The 17876-nt window shown below is 36.9% G+C and overlaps 2 protein-coding genes across 2 annotated transcripts in view; one reads left to right on the forward strand and one right to left on the reverse strand.

Moving 5' to 3' along the window:
* The first annotated feature begins 504 nt into the window (after window positions 1-504).
* On the forward strand, window positions 505-7723 carry IL4 (interleukin 4). Its single transcript, XM_020991403.2, has 5 exons — window positions 505-713; window positions 979-1026; window positions 4714-4770; window positions 6661-6780; window positions 7525-7723. Exons 1-5 carry the CDS (start codon window positions 534-536, stop codon window positions 7627-7629), a joined length of 510 nt encoding a protein of 169 aa, XP_020847062.2. The 5' UTR covers window positions 505-533; the 3' UTR covers window positions 7630-7723.
* Window positions 7724-13632: 5909 nt separating this feature from the next.
* KIF3A (kinesin family member 3A) overlaps window positions 13633-17876 on the reverse strand; it is a 58876-nt gene continuing 54632 nt past the window's right edge. The window contains 1 exon segment of the mRNA XM_078150373.1: window positions 13633-17360. Coding sequence (XP_078006499.1) covers window positions 17312-17360 — 49 coding nt within the window. The 3' untranslated portion in view covers window positions 13633-17311.

Consider the following 17876-nt stretch of genomic DNA (forward strand, 5'->3'; position numbering starts at 1 on the left):
AAGCCAGTGCCAGGGTACACGAATTCTTAACTTTCTGAAGCGGGAAAATCTCACTGGCAGGAGCAGGCTTATAGAGGTGCTCCTTCCATCAATAAGAAACATGCCTGAAGGTTGTATCAGTCAAACTTTCCTGCTATTACTATGTAGCTTTTCTCAGGACCTTACATAGTTGCATTGAAACAAATTTTTGGACACCTGTGGCCTCCTCCTCCTCCTATGCAAAGTGAAAAGCTAGTAGCAGCCCCAAACTGAGAAGAAAGATTAATCTATAGAGCAGAACATGGTGCAATTTCCTACACTGGAACTTTGTTGTTGATTTTTACAAGGTTTCATTTTCCTATTGGTCTGATTTCACAGGAAAATTTTACCTTTTTCTATGAGGCACTATCTGTCCTGGAAGTGATGGATAATCAGATGCCGATGATTTTTAAATTTACAAAATAACCCTCTTTCCTTTCCTTTCAGCAATTTTGAATCTATAAATACAGACACCTCAGGGCAGAGTCACACTGCTAGCTTCTCTTGGTAAATTAATGATCAACGGTTGCCACTTTGTTGATAGAGATCTGAGCATGCGTCTCACATTCCAACTGATACCAACTTTGTTCTGCCTGTTAACATGTACCAGTGATGTTGTCCAGGGACAGAGAAGGACCTGCCAACCCTCTCTCAGAGAGATCGTCCACATGGCAAACTCTCTTACTATGAAAAAGGTACCTAGGCAACAGCTCTTATCATCTCTTATCGGTGTCTGAGTGAAGACTGGTGATTCTGGTATTAGAAAAATCCAACAGCTTCTAGAGAAGACAACGGATACTTCTGGCAACTGAAGCAGTAAAAGATAAAAAGCTTTCCTTTCCTTTCGCCTAGCCAGAGTAGTTTTTAAAAAATGTTTCTTAAAAGAATAAGTGGGGGTTCCTGTAATTCAACGTTTTTCTTTCTGTAATTCAACGACTTTCTTTCTCTCTGCTTTGCTAGTTTCCCTGCTTTGAGATGGAAGTGCCGGACATCTTTGAGGATACAGAGGTAAGACTACTGTATACTGGAGTTAGAGTATCCAGCCGAGAATTTCTTATAAAGATATGCAGCAAATGAATTGTGAAGAATCTGCCTTTGGAAAAAGGGGATATTCTTACCCAGGAAAAGAGAATATTGACATTTATTTTTATTCACAAACAGGTTTTGTTATTTCTTTCATTGATTATTTTGGGGAATGATCAGGGAAATCCATCATAATTCAGATTCTGTTCAAAGTACAAATAGAATGTACTTGAGATGTTTCTGCCAATTTGCTCAATTTTTCAAAGACAAAATTCTACCAATAGAGGCAGATAATTATGTTACAGTTTAAGAGAACTTTCCCTTTAGCTAAGCAATGGTCTGTAGTAATAGAAATGTCACGGACAGATTCTCACTTTTCCTCTTTCTTCTCTGGTCACCTAACAATACATTTATACCAAGGCTGACTTGAAGGATGAATTAGGGCTTTCATTGTTTTGGTAAAAACATTCTGAAAGCTTTACAGAAAAATAAGAATCTTAAAAATCCATCATTCTAGCAGTGCAAAGTGGTCTCCTTAATCCCCCTTTGTCTCTAGTGGGAGGACACAGATTTAACATCTGATAGTGAATTTTCTCTGACAAACACTACAGCTGTATCAATAGTTTTGCGCTCTTCAGTTCCTGTTTTCATGGAAACATGACCAAGACTGAAAGCCCAAAAGTCTTAATTTACCATCATTTCTTATTTGACTGCTTGTTTTCTATGTGTTCCTGAATGGTGGCCAGACCATCTAGAGCCCTGAGGCAGGGTTACCTATGATTAGACAGCACTAGGACTGATACTTTCTTCTCAACTGTGATTTGAAGGCATTACACAGTAACTATATATATACATATACATACACACACACACACACATATATATGTTTGTATATACATATATGTATATACAAGTGCATGTCTATATACATATACGCATATATGTGCATACACACATATACACACACACACATATATATACACATATATATGTGTATATATATGTATATATATATACATATATGTGTATATATATGTGTATATATATATATATATATATATATATATATATATATATATATATATATATATATCCATCCCATAACTTGTGCTTTGGAAGAACATTGGATTTAGAGTCAGATAGCTTGGGTTCAAATTCTGCTTCTGACATTTGCTAGCTATGTGATCTTGGGGCAATTCACAACTTCTCAAGACCCACTTTTCTAAGCTCTAAAATGGAGATAGTAGTTGTATTGCTTACCTCACAAGGTTGTTGTAAGAAAAATGTTGTTTTATTATATCAATGTTTAGTGATTTCATAGCACTTACTTCCATTGGGCTTCTCTTGATCAGATCTCAACTGTTACTGGACCTGGTCCCTCTATCCAGGAAAACAAAACAAAACTTGCTAAGACCAGGTCCCTCTACCCAGCTCTGGCAGTCGAAAGTTGCTTTCTAAGTCCCTTCTTCTAAACAACATCACAAAAAAAGATTAGGAACAAAATTCTAGAACTTGCCTAATTGAAGCCAAGAGCATCCTATCTGTAGCTTCCAAATGGTGATGCTGAGGCATTGAAATAGACTTATGTGAACTGTATGACAGATATCCAATTCATCTTCCTTTTACATGAGTAGGTAGAAAACATACGATTGACCCGGGCTACATTAACCTGTGGCCTTTAGTGAGTCACCTCACCTCTTTGTTTATTCATTTCTAAAACAGGAATGAAACCAGCCCTACTATGGCACAGGGTTATTGTAAACATGGCATAACAACATTTATAATGATGCTTTGAAAGATGAATAGCATGTCACCCTTTCCCCTATTATTCTCAGTATATATAAGCCGTGGCAGACTCTCCTAAGTATGAGGCAGGTTCCCCACCTCTGGTATAAGGGGTTTAAAAATTAGGCCAATTGAGACTTTATCTTGGGTACTCAGAAAAAAAAATTCTATGAAGAGGTGAAAATCAGGGGAAAAGTAGAGAAGTAAATTTGAGGGACCAGGTACCATCACTTAAGGGCAAAAGAATGTTTTAGGATGATACCATACAAATTGTCAATATGGAGATGTGACTCAAGTGTGGCAGGCAGCGGGCAGACCATCCATTTGAGAAAGGAAGTTATGATCTCTCCCTGCTGGATTGTTAGATTTATACAAATAAATTGTTATTTTCTAAGGAATAACAATAAATAGCATAGTGCAAATTTAGGGTATTATGCAGAAGTAGGGAAACTATATGTGTATATATGCATATATTTGGTCCACTGTAAAGAGTAAAAACTCTCAGTAAAGAGCGTGGAAACTCTATTGATATGGATCAGCCAATTGTCTATTACGTCATAGTTTGAGAGACCATTAAGCATATAACTTAATAGTTTGGGACACTGCACAGTTAAGCAACTTGTCTGTGGTCACATGTGTCCAAGGAAGGATTTGAACACAGATCTTCCCGACCCCAGCCAGCCTTCTTACCATGCCACAGTAAACAGTGAGCTCAAGTTAGCATTTTTTTTGAAGTCAAAGGTTTAAAAGTAGCAAAATATTAATTGACTATTGTGTTTGAGCTCACTTTGCTTAGAACCCCTTTCATGTGCTTGGCCTGCTTCCATTCCAATCCATTGGTAAACTTGTATATCAGAAGTACATACTTAACTTATAAAACTGATACTTTCCACCATGGTGATAATTTGTGCCTCTCATTTCTCCCAAGCTCTTTGGGAGTAAGAACTATGTCTCAAATTTAACTTTGCATTCTTCTCTTTTCTGGAAATAGGGCCTTGCATACAGTAAATATTTAAAAAGTGTGTCAGTGAAGCAATTGTAAATTATTCATGATTTTAAGTCTCATAGATGATATCAGATCTTAGAGTGGTTCCATATAAGCTTCTATAGCAGAGATGGGCCACAGGAAGTCCACTAAGTTGCCCGCACCAGATTAAAATCTAATTGGGAAATTTTTAACAAATAAAATACAATAAAGTCTAACGTTAATATGTGGTTTTCTAAGTCAATAGGTGGCTCACAGTAATTCTTATGTACGGTTTAACGGCCCCTCTTTCTATCTGAATTTGACACCACTGCTCTATCGCTTCTCTTCCAAACTATATATAAGAATTTACTGACTTTGGCGGGTCCAGACACATAGTGGCTGTAACTCATAACTCCACCCTAGAACCTCAGTGTACTGTCCTCATTGTTTGGGATAGCCAGTTTGGGGATCCCTCTCTTTACCAGCCCCTAAGTTGTTGGAATCTTCAAAAAGAATTACAGTGTAGGGGCAGCTAGGTGGTGCAGTGGATAGAGCTCTGGCCTTGGAGTCAGGAGGACCTGAGTTCAAATCTGGTCTCAGACACTCAACACTTACTAGCTGTGTAACCCCTGGGCGAGTCACTTAACCCCAATTGCCTCACCAAAAAGCCAAAAAAAAAGTAATAAATTAAAAAAAGAATTCCAGTATATTCTTTCATTCATCCTTGTCTTATTTGTCTTCTTTTAAATTGGATTAATTTCTGGAACAAAAAGTTTATTTCAAAGAAAGCAAAATACCTCCAGTTGCATCCAAGAAAGGCAATATTTACAGGACAAAGTGGTTTTTTTTTTAATATCCCTAAGGAATATCTTTAAATAATTCAATATATTGGATTTGTGTGTATGTTTGTGTATATCAAGAATTCCAGTACTCCGAAGCTGTTTCCTGAGGAGTCATCATGCTCTCAGCTGGTCATGGTGAGTACATGTTGATATAATCTCGGGTTATCTGATTTCTGCGGAAAGTAGTGATTTGTAAAGTACAAAAGGAGGCACAATTCATAACGTTATGATAGATAAATAGGTAGAGAAATGAGTAGATGGACAGATTTAGTAAATGTTTATTGTATTCCAGGCACTGTGCTAAGTGGTGGGGATACAAAAGCACATAGGCAAGGCAGTCCTCTCAAGAAGCTTACATTCTGGGGGAAGACAGCACGTAACTGGGGTACATGTGGTGCCATGAGACAGAGTGGGCCAAGAAGTGATATGGAGGCCTGCATCCTGGTAAAACACAGCAGAGCCTAGGAACCCTGGGGCAGTCTAGGTTACCAGTGGGGAAGATGATTATGGTCTGAGGAGAGGTGTCAAGTCCCAGATAAAATCCCACCTTCTCCTGGAAGCCTTTCCCAAGCCCTCTTCATTCTAGTGCCTTCCCTCTGTCATTCCCTGTTTATCCTGTACGCAGCTTATTTGTACATATTGGCTGCTGCTTGTCTCCCGAATCAGACTGTGAGCTGCCTGAAGGTGGGGACTGCATATTTTGCCTTTCTTTGTATCTCCACTATTTAACACCATGCCTGGCACATAGTAAATACTTAATAATTGCTTACTAACTTGACTTGAGAACCTAGAAGTCATAGCCTTCCCTGGAATTCAAAAGAAGTGAAATAAGCAAATTAGAAAGCAAGTCATGACTAAATTTGTGAAAAGGTGAATTTAGGTTTGAGATAAGCAAAAACTGCCTAACAATTAGAGCTATTCAAAAGAGGAATGTTTTGCTCTGGGGGTTCCCCCTTCATTGGAGGTCTTCAGCTACTGGTAGATGACAACTCAGCATGGGTGTGCCTCAAAAGGATGCTTGTTAAAGTGCAAAGCTGGGCTAGGTGAGCTTTGCAGTCACTTTTGATTCGGAGATTCTCATTCAACATACAGCAGGATTTGTCACCAAATGTAACTAACACATACATCCTTTTGAAAGGATTCACAGTGGAGAAACTCCAATCCAATAGAAAACTGCTTTTTAAAATTCAGAAGATTTCCATTTGTTGAGCTAGCATTGATAGCACTGATGACAGAATGGCAGTGCTAAGGGAGGCTTAAGAACAAAATCACCAGATACAGATTTGAACTATTTTGGTTCTGAAATGAGACTGCAGGAGCCCAGGTTTAATCAAAATATCAGGATATATGACTAACGTTGGACCCCATAGGTAGTTATATTCCATGCTATCTGGCCTATACTTAAAGCTGCTTTCCTTAACATCATTTGAAGTAGTATTCTTTAATGCCAATTTCTCCGGGACATTGTGATGGTGAAGTTCTGAGATTTCATGTCTACTCCTCCCTTCTAACTACAGAAACAGAAGGCTCCAGATTTGGACAAGCAAAACTAAAGATCAAAGTGATCTTTGGCTAAGAGATCTTTACCTCATTTGATTAACAGATCTTCACCTCACTCTACCAAGGTGGTGTGTGTATCCTTGGGGTAACATAAATCCAACAATATTTAAGGAAAATAATCTTTAAAAGTTCCCCTTAAAGCATTTTTTAAATTTAGTATATATAATCCCTTAACTATATTTTTGTCCTAAAAACTTTGGACACTCCTCTGTGTATGTGTAAGAGATGGAGACTTTAGGCAGTCAAAACATACTTAATGTTTGCTTTAGCAAACTTTCATTCTCCACTTGTCCTCCTTAAAGATATGTGAAATGTGGTCTGAAAACAAATCCTGCCTGGGGGAGGGGAGGGAAGGGAGGGGGGGAAAGAGAGAGACAGAGAGACAGAGACAGACAGAGACAGAAAGAGAGAGAGGAGACAGAGAAAGAGCATATGGGCTTCCGTGACAACTATTTCTCTTTCTAGACAATGAATGACTTTGAAACATTATGCAGAGCTGTCACTGTGCTCCAACAGGTCTCCAACAGCTGCCCATTCCCTAAGCTAAGCAACATGCTTAGGAACCTAATGCACTTAGTGAATCAGGTCAGTGATGGCACTTCTGCCGCCCACCTTCATCATTTAGTCTGAGAACACAGTCACTACTTTGAGAGGGACCATCTAAATATTTTCCATATATTACTGTGACCTTAGGCAAATCATTTCCTTATTATAGACAAGTTATTTTCCTCATGTGTAAAATTAGGAGGCAGGGGGCAGATGACTTCTGAGGTCCTTTTTGCTCTAAAATGTCTCTGATTCTTGTGTTACTGCTATTCCATAGGTTCTACCGACCATCCATGTGTTTTTCCCTCAGGCTTTTATAGGATAACAGGATAAATCACTCACTTCTCAACAGCATATTTCTTGGAATATTAATGGAGGCAGCTGTGAAGTATATATGGAATATGACAGAGGGGTTTAAAGTTACCCTTCAAAATGTCCTGTATACGTGACTTTATTTGCCATTGTTAGACATGGTATATTGCTACATTATAGCTAATCAGCTGTTTTATATGTTTGATGTAAATATGAGAGTCAGTTTCAGCAGACAAAAGTGTTGGTACGAACCACAAGCAAATGGCCTCCTGCTAGTCCACTAGTAGAGACATAAGGCCCAATTAAAATGAATTTGTAATAACCTGGAACACATCTACTTGTAGCCTTAAGTGAGATGCCATGGGGGGTCCAAGAGGCAGGGATAGAAAATAAGTTTGTCCCCAAGTAAACAGAGATACTGGCAAGAATAGAATAATTATATAAGCTGATATATAATGTTTCCCTTTACAGACCAAATGTCCTGTGAATGAAACCAAGATTACTAAATTGCAAGATTTCCTGAGCAAACTAAAAACCATCAATCAGAAGATATTTTCAAAAAGTGCACAGTTTTAGAGAATAAATTTTAATTTATAAGTTTCTAATAGTTATATATTTTAAATATATTTATATATTTATAATATATCATTAAAGTACATATTAAGATTGATATTTCATTTTCATCAGTATTAGCTATTTTTATTTGGCAAATGGAGTCAAGGGTTTCCATTTCTTTGAGAAATAATTCAACAAGTAATTACTGACGTGCCTATTATGGCTCTAAGATTGGGTTGGGTGCTATGATGGATCAAAAAAAAATGCTTATGACAGTCCCTGCCTTTAAGGAGGTTAAAATCTAGTTGAGGAAACAAAACATAAAATTAGAAACTGTTTACAAGATAGTGTAACCATCTCTGAGAGGACTGACATCAATGAATTCAAGGGATGCCAAGTCATTAGAAACTTGTTTGTTTAAGTATGCCTTCATAAGAAAAAAATAGGCCTAATATCAGGGCTCTCTTTTCACCCTGAGTTACACAGGCAAATGGTTTCTTATTCCACATCCTCCTATAACCACAAGGCCCAATTCAAAACTAATTTGTAACACCAGCAAGACACTTAGGTGTAATTTTAAATGAAATGCCACCAGTGTAAATAATAAAACCAGAGTATTTTTTAAAAAAACAGGAATAATTAGCCCTCCAAAAATTAAGGGAAGGGGAAAAATTTTTAAAATAAAAATAAAAAAACAAACAGAAACTAACCTTTTAACCACAAAAGATCAGCCTGGCAAGTGATTATGCAACCAGGAATTGAGGAAGTCATCCTCTTAGGACCAAAATGAGAAAGTTCACATGAAAGTGTTTCTTTCTTCTCATTCTTCAATTCATCTGTCAACCATTCAAGAATCAGTATGGGAAGGAAGGAAAGCAACAAACATTTATTAAGCACCTGCTCTGTGCCAGGCACCATGCCGAGCACTTCACAAATTTTGTTATCAATTGATCCTTACAACAACCCTAGGAGGTAGGTGCTATTGTTATCTCTTTTTCACAGTTGAGGAAACTGAGGCAAACAGATTTAAGTGACTTGCCCAAGGTCACATGGTCAGCGTCTGAGGCCAGATTTTAACTCCGGTCTTCCTGACTTCAGGCCCACTCTAACCACTGTGCCATCTAGCTGCCTCTAGGTGCTGCAGAGCACTAGGGCGCTGGGAGGGAGACACAAAGTTTGGTATTGAGTGGACCTCATTGTCCATTGGGGGATAAGACTTGTTTCACAAATAACCATAATAGATGTCAAAACACACAGTGCTAGTTAGCTAGGAACAAAATAGTTCATGCGGGGACTGTAGCAGTCTCCGGTCTCCATTGTTCATTTCCTTGGGTCACCATCTCTGGAGTCTCCTAACCCTATCAGAAGTAGGGCTTATAACTGTCAAATTTAGGAGAAAACACAAACAAGAATCTTACAGGACTGGGGCAGCTAGGTGGTGCAGTGGATAGAGCACTGGCCCTGGATTCAGGAGGACCTGAGTCCAAATCTGGCCTCAGACACATAAACACTTACTAGTTGTGTGATCCTGGGCAAGTCACTTAATCCCACTGCCTAGTGCAAAAACAACAAAAAACAAGAATCTTACAGGATGAGGTATGAGAGGGCTGCAATTTAAACTAGTGGAGGGAATATCCACACTAATAAGTAAGCAGATTTAATTTACAGGCTATGTGTAAGGTACTAAGCAAGATAAAAAGATAAGTAAGAATAAGTCCCTAACCTCAAGGAGTTTACAGCGAGTAACCACAGTAAAAAGGCAAAATAGAATGCCATAAGAATTGAAAAATATTACAGTGGCTCAAAGGAAGGAGAATGGTAGAGGGGAACCAGGGAAAACTTCAGGAAGGAGGCGGCTTTTAGGCTGCTATTAAACCAGGGTTGTTTTGTTTTTTTTTAAATGGGGGTCTATGAACTTGTTTTTAAAAAAAAAAATTTTAAACTATTTCAACAGAACTGGTTTTCAATTTAATCTTCTGTATTTTACTTCATGCATTTAAAAGCATTATTGCAAGGGCAGCTAGGTGGCACAGTAAACAGAGCACCAGCCCTGCAGTCAGGAGAACCTGAGTTCAAATGTGGCCTCAGACACTTACTGTGTGACCCTGGGCAAGTCACTAAACCCTGATTACTTCTCAAAAAACAAACATGAAAAAACATTATTCTGAGAAGGGTTTCACCTGACTGCCAATAGCATCCACAACACAGAAAAAGAACCCCTGTTTTACCCAGCTAAGACATGGGAAGTGGGAGAAGAAAACCTTTAAGGCAAAAATAACTGAATAAAATGGGAAAGCATGTATTAAGTGTTTACTATGTGCCAAGCACTGCACAGTGGAGACACAAACGGAGAAGGGCTGACATTGATGTTAGAGGAGACAACATATATAGGAAAGTTCAACCAAAGGGACAGATGGACGAGCCCAGAGTTCCTTAGGGGACAGTGGGAGGGAATATGACAAAAAAAAAATGGGCCAGGCGGCAACACAAGGGATCCAGAATGCATAGCATCAGAGCAGATGTTAGGGCACGGTGGACCTTACGGAGCAATGACAAGGTTCACCATCTTACTAGGATTGCAATCAGTGATTCTCTGCTCATCTAAGCAGAGTGCGCGGCCATGTCAATCAGTCAAGCATTTATTAAACACTTACTATGTGCCAGGCATTGTGCTAAGTGATGGAGATCCTAAAAAAAAAAAAAAGGCAAAAAAGTTCCTGCCCTCAAGGAGCGTTCAGTCTAGTTGGGTAACATAACCTATAAATAACATGTAAATGGGAAAGGGATAGTGAACCCAAGGATTGGAGTAGAGTGGGGCTCTGGGTTACCTCCAGTGGGAGTCCATATTTACCAGAGAGGGGGGTGTTCAGGACCTGTTAGGAAATGGGCAATGGAGTTAGGGCATAGAAGAGGAAGGACAACATAAAAATATCATGATAATAACTCCTGAAGTCTGTCTAGTGCTTTAAAGATCACCATGTACTTTGTATACAATTTTTCATTTAGAAAAGTAGGGAGAAGGCAAATTGACTAAAATGCGAAGTTTAAATAAGGGTAGATGTCACCAAAGAAACATCACGGATCCCCTGAACTTAAACCTAAGCAAGCAAAGAGAATTTCCCCACTCAAATGAACTTAAGGCTGAATGGAAATGCTTTACCTGCCTTCTCTAGCTCACCTCCTTTCTTCTTACTTATAATAATTTCTTTTTGTCTCAGTTTTCTGGATGAGTCAAACTATTGTTCCAGAATTTCAATTAACAAAAATACACTGAATACCTTCAGCAAGGTAGAAATGCATTAAGACACAATACTTGACTTCAGGAAGTTTATAGTTTTCTTGGGGAGACAAGCTGACTACAGAACAATACAAGATAGCAACGTAATGAGGTGCTAGACTGTAATGGTATCAACTCTTAAGTGCTGTAGAGGTTTAGAGGAAAGTAATCAACTTTTGATTCATTATAATGTTTTCACCCTCAGCCTACAGTTCTACTAACCACCACAAATCAACTTTTTGCTGATAATAAAAAGGACGCAATTACAATACACACAACTGGGTGTTGGGCAAATCATTACAGGCTCAACCCTCATTTACCTACAATGGAATAGAAAGCAAAGTCCCCATGACTATTTTGTAATACAGCTTGTATTTTTCGGTTAGGCAATATCCTCTTGCTAAGATTTTTATCAACTTTGATAAACATTTTATTAGTTGTAAAGTCTGAGTTAAGCACCTTTCTACATAAATGCAAGTTGCCTCCAATTAAAGACTAAAATTTTTCCAACCTCCAAAAGTGGGAGTAACTGATCTTTATTAAAGAAATTCAAAGTCATACATGTTTTGAGTATGATGATATGACATTCAGATAACATTGATAAAAGAAATGAAGATTGGGTCACAGGAAGCCTAGCAGATGCTAAAAGGAAACTAGCTTTTTTTGAAGTAGCCTTTTCAGATTCATTTTCCCACACATTCATTTATTTAGCTTCCAAAGCAGGACTGAATATCTGCCTTTGAGAATGGAACAACTTAACGTCATAAGTTCAAATAATTTTTACCAAATGTGTTAGCATAAAAAACTCTAAAAAATATTTTAGGTTTAGGACCTGACCTCAATGTGCTACTTGTTTTCATAATTATAAATCACAGCTCACTTACTGTCTTGTATGAATTATGGCAGTTCTTTGTGTTTTCAGGTTCTAAGCCTACATGAAATTTCACTTATGGTAGTAAGCATGAAAAAGTAGAATGAAGGCCCATGTAAATGGTTCTTAGAATAGCCCTTTGCATACACACCACTTCTAGAAGAAGTTTAGTAGTCTAAAGTTTTGTTTTGTTTTTTAACAAGGCTTTCAAAAATAAGATGAACTCACTAATTTCAGTAAATTCAATAAGAGTAATAACCTAACTTACTTTGTTACTCTTTAACTTTTCATATTAAATTCAATAAACATTTGTTAAGTAACCAAACAGGACATAGCACTGTGCTAAGCCCCAGGAGAGATACCAAGTACAGATATGTTTTCATGAACTTGTAGTCTGGTGGGGAAATGATATACACAAATAACTATGATACAAAATAATATATGATGAGTACTCTCTGAGGTGCAAAACTAAGTATTACATGAGGTACCCAACGGAAAAGATCAATGAAGGATCAGGGGAATCCTTTATGGATGAGGTTTTCTATTGAGGAATTCAACTAAAAAGAGGGAGAGAGAGTGTTCCAAGCATACGGAACAGCATAACAAGGCAGGGTATGTTTGGAAAAGAGAGTAATCTGATGCTTTTAACGTACGCCAGAGAAAGGAGTTTGGAGTTTATTTAGTGAATAGAGAACTAGCCAAGGATTCTGTTCAGCATAAGATGACTACCTGTATGCATTACTCTAGAACTACAGTATGAAGGATGGAATTGGGGAGGGAAGGGAGAGAACAGGGAAGAAGAATGCAGAGATGGAAAAATTTGTCAAAAGGCCTATTATACCAAAATGGAATAAAATGGAAGGGAAATGTGTCAATCAATAAGGCTTAGCAGCTAGCTAGATGTGAAAAATGTTAGGAGTGGGGAATCAAAAACAAGGTTTTGAACATAAAAGACATGGGGAATGTTGGTGAAACTGACAAACATTTTGAGCAGGCCCATTTGAAAAGTCTGACCTACAAAAACACAACATGGGGGCAGCTAGGCAGTGCAGTGCATAGAGTACCAGCCCTGAAGTCAGGAGGACCTGAGTTCAAATCCCACCTCCCACCAAATACTTGACACCTACTAGCTGTGTGACTCTCGGCAAGTCACTTAACCCCAATCGCCTAAAAAAAGAAAAAAAAAGACAACATGTCCATTAGATGTTCAAGCTAATCTGGGCCAGAAAGCTTCTGGGCCAGAAAGCTACTTGGCTAATCACTTGCAAGCACACTGATTTCTTCAAAAATGAAAAAATCCTGCATATAAAATATATTATGGGATATTAGAATCTGTGAATGAAAAGCTAGCAATCTTGAAGAAAAATCCTCTCAAAGTACTGTTGTATGACAAAGCTGTGAATATAATGGGTATTTAAAGTATAATTTTCTGAACAAATATTTTTTGGAAGTTCAACAACCAGTAAGAACTTCTGGATTTAAAATGATTCCAGCCTCTTTTCCTAGACCACTACTGTTCTAGGTGTAGCTAGACAGCACAGCACTGGGTCTGGAGTCAGGAAGTCCTGAGTTCAAATCCAACCTGAGAAACTTACTAGCTCTGTGAGCAAGTCATTTAACCTCTATTTACCTCAGTTTCTTCAATTGCAAAATCAGGATAATAATAGTACCTACCTTGCTGGGTTGCTGTGGGGCTCAAATGAGATATTTGTAAAGTACTCTTAGCACATCGCCTGACACAGAGTAAGTACTATATAAATGCTTATTCCCTTCCCCCATAAAATGACATATTAAGCATAAATAGTATCTAATACCTATAAATATCCAACCTAGGAAAAAATATGCATAGAAAGAATTGAGAAAGATCAGACCTACATTAACCTTAATATTTTTATTCATTAGGATGAACATGCTGCATGTATACATACAGTACTGGTATTTACAACATAAATAAAATGTTTACATAAAAATTAAACAAATGTTACTTTCAAAATTAATGAAATAATACAAATGAAGCTAACTGTACAACGTTTATTTAGGGCTCATAAACAGCATTGTTAGCTAAAAGTTTATGTTTAGACTACAGTGTAAATTCATCAAAGGCACTAAGGGAGATGTCTTTTCTAGCATTTTAGAACCAAGAATAATTAAATAACATTAAAGTATAAACATACATTAAAACTTGACCAAACACCAGTAAGTTCTAATGGGAAAACAGATCTCTCCTTAACCCATCCTTGGAAGGAAGAGGAAGTGATTCTCTAAAATATGATTTCAGGGGAAAGAGAAATTATTAAAAACAGATTATAAAGCAAAAGAAAAGTGGTAAGGCCTAATAAATACTAAAACTAAAATGAATCATAGAAAAAGCAAAACATTCAAGGCTAACAGGACTTTTATTGAACCCAATTTTTAAATATGAAAATGTGTTAATTGGAGAAGTAAAGAATAAAAAACTATCCCTCCTCCCATCCACCCAGAAGGTTTGGACTGACATGCCAACTAACAGCTGTGAGTATAAGAAAAATATACAACATCCTGTGTGCATATTCAGAAGTTTTAGTAGTTAGTTAGCTAGTATTTAATTCAATGGAGAATTATGTATAGTATGGAGAATGCCATCATATTTTAATACCCTAAAAAAAGGTTATGAAATCACAAACTATAAACTAATAACCTCCACCCCTATCAATGTTGTCAATGCTACTTCGAATAAATAATTCTTATTACTTTTTAAGTCAAAGGGAGAACAGAAGAAATACTCACTTGAGAACCTAATTACTTATATTTTAGACCAAGTTTATCCATACAGTGGATAAATCCACTCAGTTTAAGAATGTCTATGTGTTGTGCACTTTCATGGAATTATCACTGAAGTCATTACAAACTTAGCCTGTGGATTTTAAATGTAGTGAGCCTTATGAGTTTACTTCATGTTAGCATAACAGTTCTGTAAGCTTTATCATAACTACTGAATGGCCCAAAATTCAGTCCCTCCCTTGTTCCAAATCTGCCTGGTTAATAAATCTAATGTCAACATCTCATGAAACTAATGCTCATCTAGTACAAAAGCTCTAGCATAAACACACTTTAATTTTTCTTAATCACTGAAAATATAACAGTTTCACTCTTATGGATTTAAGTTGTACTTTTAGGGGACAAAAGACACGGGAAGTAATCATATGTAGAATCCAGCGCAGTGAAAAGAATTGTGAGTCAAAACACTTGGATTCAAATCCTGGCTCTGTGGGACATCAGGCAAAATACTGCCTACCTCTCTGAGTCTCAAATTTCTCACCAGTAAAATGGGGATAACAATACGAATACTCCCTACCTCAAAAGGTTGTTGAGGACCAAATGAAAATGTATATAAAGTGCTTTGGGAACTTTAAAGCACTTTATAAATGTAAGCTATTAACATGTTATACTAGTATAATCAAAGATACTTTCCTTATTATAGTAAACAATTTTTTCATTGAGTTAAAGACTGAAAAAGAATGTATTCTTAAAAGGAAAAAAATATTAACTATGCTTCCACTGGACAACAAAGATTTCTCTGCAGAAATTATTCCCAGAGTTCATAGAAGCTTAGATTTAGAGGTGGAAGGGACCAGAGGGGCCACTTATTTCAACACCCTCATTTTATGGATGAGAAAACTGAGGCTCAGAGAGTTAAACAGCTTGTTCAAGGTCACAAAGGTGATTAGTAGCTTTGAACCCACACCCTCTGACTCCAGATCTACTGCTCTCTCCTCAGTGCCTGATGGGTCTCTGACAAACATGTCAACTTTTAAGGAATCTTACTGACACTGTTTTTCAGGACACAAATTCAACTAAAGTCTTCACAGTATTTTAACCATATATCCTATGTAAGGAAGTATTAGAGATTTTAAAACATCTCAAATATTACAAAGAGAACACAGATTATACTCATCGCACTCAAGGACTTCAGTACTCTTCCTTCTTGGAGGTAACTCACCAATTTTCCACTCCTTTAGTTAGTTTTAAAAAAACATAAATGAACATCTAAAATGCTTACTGAAATCACGTTAAATTAATAAGATTTAAGACATTTGAACCATGGTGGTTTAGCATTAGCTAACAATACTTTAAGTCTAAAAATTCACACAAAAAATTAAAATGCTAGTGGTTAGTAGAAGTGCAATATTCAAAAAAAGTAACTATCAGTTTTGTAAGTAGCTGACTAACCACTAGAGGAACGAGTTTCTAATAAAGTACTTTGTACATTTTTTAAATTGTTAATTAAAAAACAACCAGTTTTAAAGAGGGAGATGGCCTCATTCAAATGACCGTGTGAGAAGAGGTAAAGCTGTATGCTCCACAATTCCGAAGCATAGGAAATCTGAACATGGCAAATTAAAGTCTCCAGCTTGAAGAATGGGCTTGAGAAGGAAGTTATTCTACTCTGAACATCTTCCAGGTGAGTGTTTTTGTTTAGTTTCTTACTCAAAGGCAACACCAATTGGATCTGCAAAGCTCTCAATAGACATCTTTTGTCAATGGTTAATTTCTGTTAAGTTCGCTTATTCATTAAGTGTGTAGGGTTTTCTGAAGAATGAGAATTCTTCTTTCAGGCAGAATGTAAAGAATAATTAAAATCAAATAAAGACTCAGATGCAGTCAAAATATCAATTCACCTACCCATATATCAAATGGGATCTCAGCACAGGCAATACAATGCCATTACTAACTTATTTGATCTCCTATAATTTCTCTATCTCTAGTCACTTATTGTGAAAAATGTGGCACCCTTAAATTAGTGACAATTCACTGAAAATATAAATCCACAGGCTTTGCTACCTTTATTAGCCCAAACAAAAATGTATGTTTCACTTGAATTTAAATGAGCAGTAAGACAATGGAATACAGGAAAGTTAGAAAGGAGGATGGAATAAATTGTCAGTGTACATTATTTGTTGACATGATAAAGACGTGTTTTGTTTTCTTTAGATGAGTTGCTTCATTTCATACATTAACTACAGCAAATACTACCATTGCAATGAGCAAGTATTTAAATAGTGAAAAAAGAGATTTAGTGTTCAGAAAGAGTCATATCATAGATGAAAGCTACCACATTCAAACACAACAGTACAACACAGGATACTTGAAGCTGCCAGTCTCTATGTGCAAGGCATGACATGACATTTAGCTTTTTCATGTCTTAAAATTCAGTTTCTCTCAATGAAGGTATTAGGTAAATAGCTTGTGACTTTAAATACACATCTAACACTGTCATTGTGCAATACGGTCTTTCAGATTTTCCTGCACAAAACAAACAGTAGTAGTGCACATTACAACAATTTAACAACTACTAGTTATACTGTCTGAACATGTTATGTTAATATAACACATACAGCATAACAGTATTTGGACAAAAGATCATTTCTAATTCTTACTCCAGAGTAAGGCATTATTTTATAGCCCTGGCTGTGTCAAATTAAAGAAAAATCCTCAATATCCTCAGGTAAACTAAATAGCTAGGCCGACCACTGTAACATATGCTAATTTTATTGTGGTTTCATATTTGTAAACGTTTACTGAAGCAAAGAATCAATTACAGTCTCAGGCTTCGCAGAACGCTTTCTGTTTTGGAGGGAAAAACAAGAAGAAAATGAATGTTTTCTCAAGAAAAGGCCAAAATGCAAGCATTTCTACAGTATGATATATATTTCATACTTCATAACAGATAATCTTTAAAATTATTACTTCTACTAAGCTGAGTTCGGGGGGGGTGAGAGGGAGGGAGAAGGAGAGGAAGGGAGGGTTCTAGAATAAAAAATACCCTACTTCTCTATATCCTTCAAAACATTGGAAAATCAAGCTTATCACTTCCTGTCCTGCTAGTGTCACTACAGGATGTTAAAAAACAAAACCTAGAACCATTTAGAACACGGGGTTGGAGGAAAAAAAAAAGAAAGCTTAACTGGGGGGGGGGTAACCTTTTCTTAATAAGCTGTCTCTATACCAGTTGGCTGATGGATGGTGTGAGTGTTAATACAACCTCAATCTGACACAAATGTAGCTGAAAACTCCAAGGAGAAAATACATCGATACGAACAAGAACATCTCCCTAAGCTGCCAGAAAATGGAAAGACTATT

This window comes from Phascolarctos cinereus, unplaced genomic scaffold (genome assembly GCF_003287225.1).
Source record: "Phascolarctos cinereus isolate Bilbo 61053 unplaced genomic scaffold, phaCin_HiC Scaffold_2;HRSCAF=192, whole genome shotgun sequence".
Taxonomy (NCBI): domain Eukaryota; kingdom Metazoa; phylum Chordata; class Mammalia; order Diprotodontia; family Phascolarctidae; genus Phascolarctos; species Phascolarctos cinereus.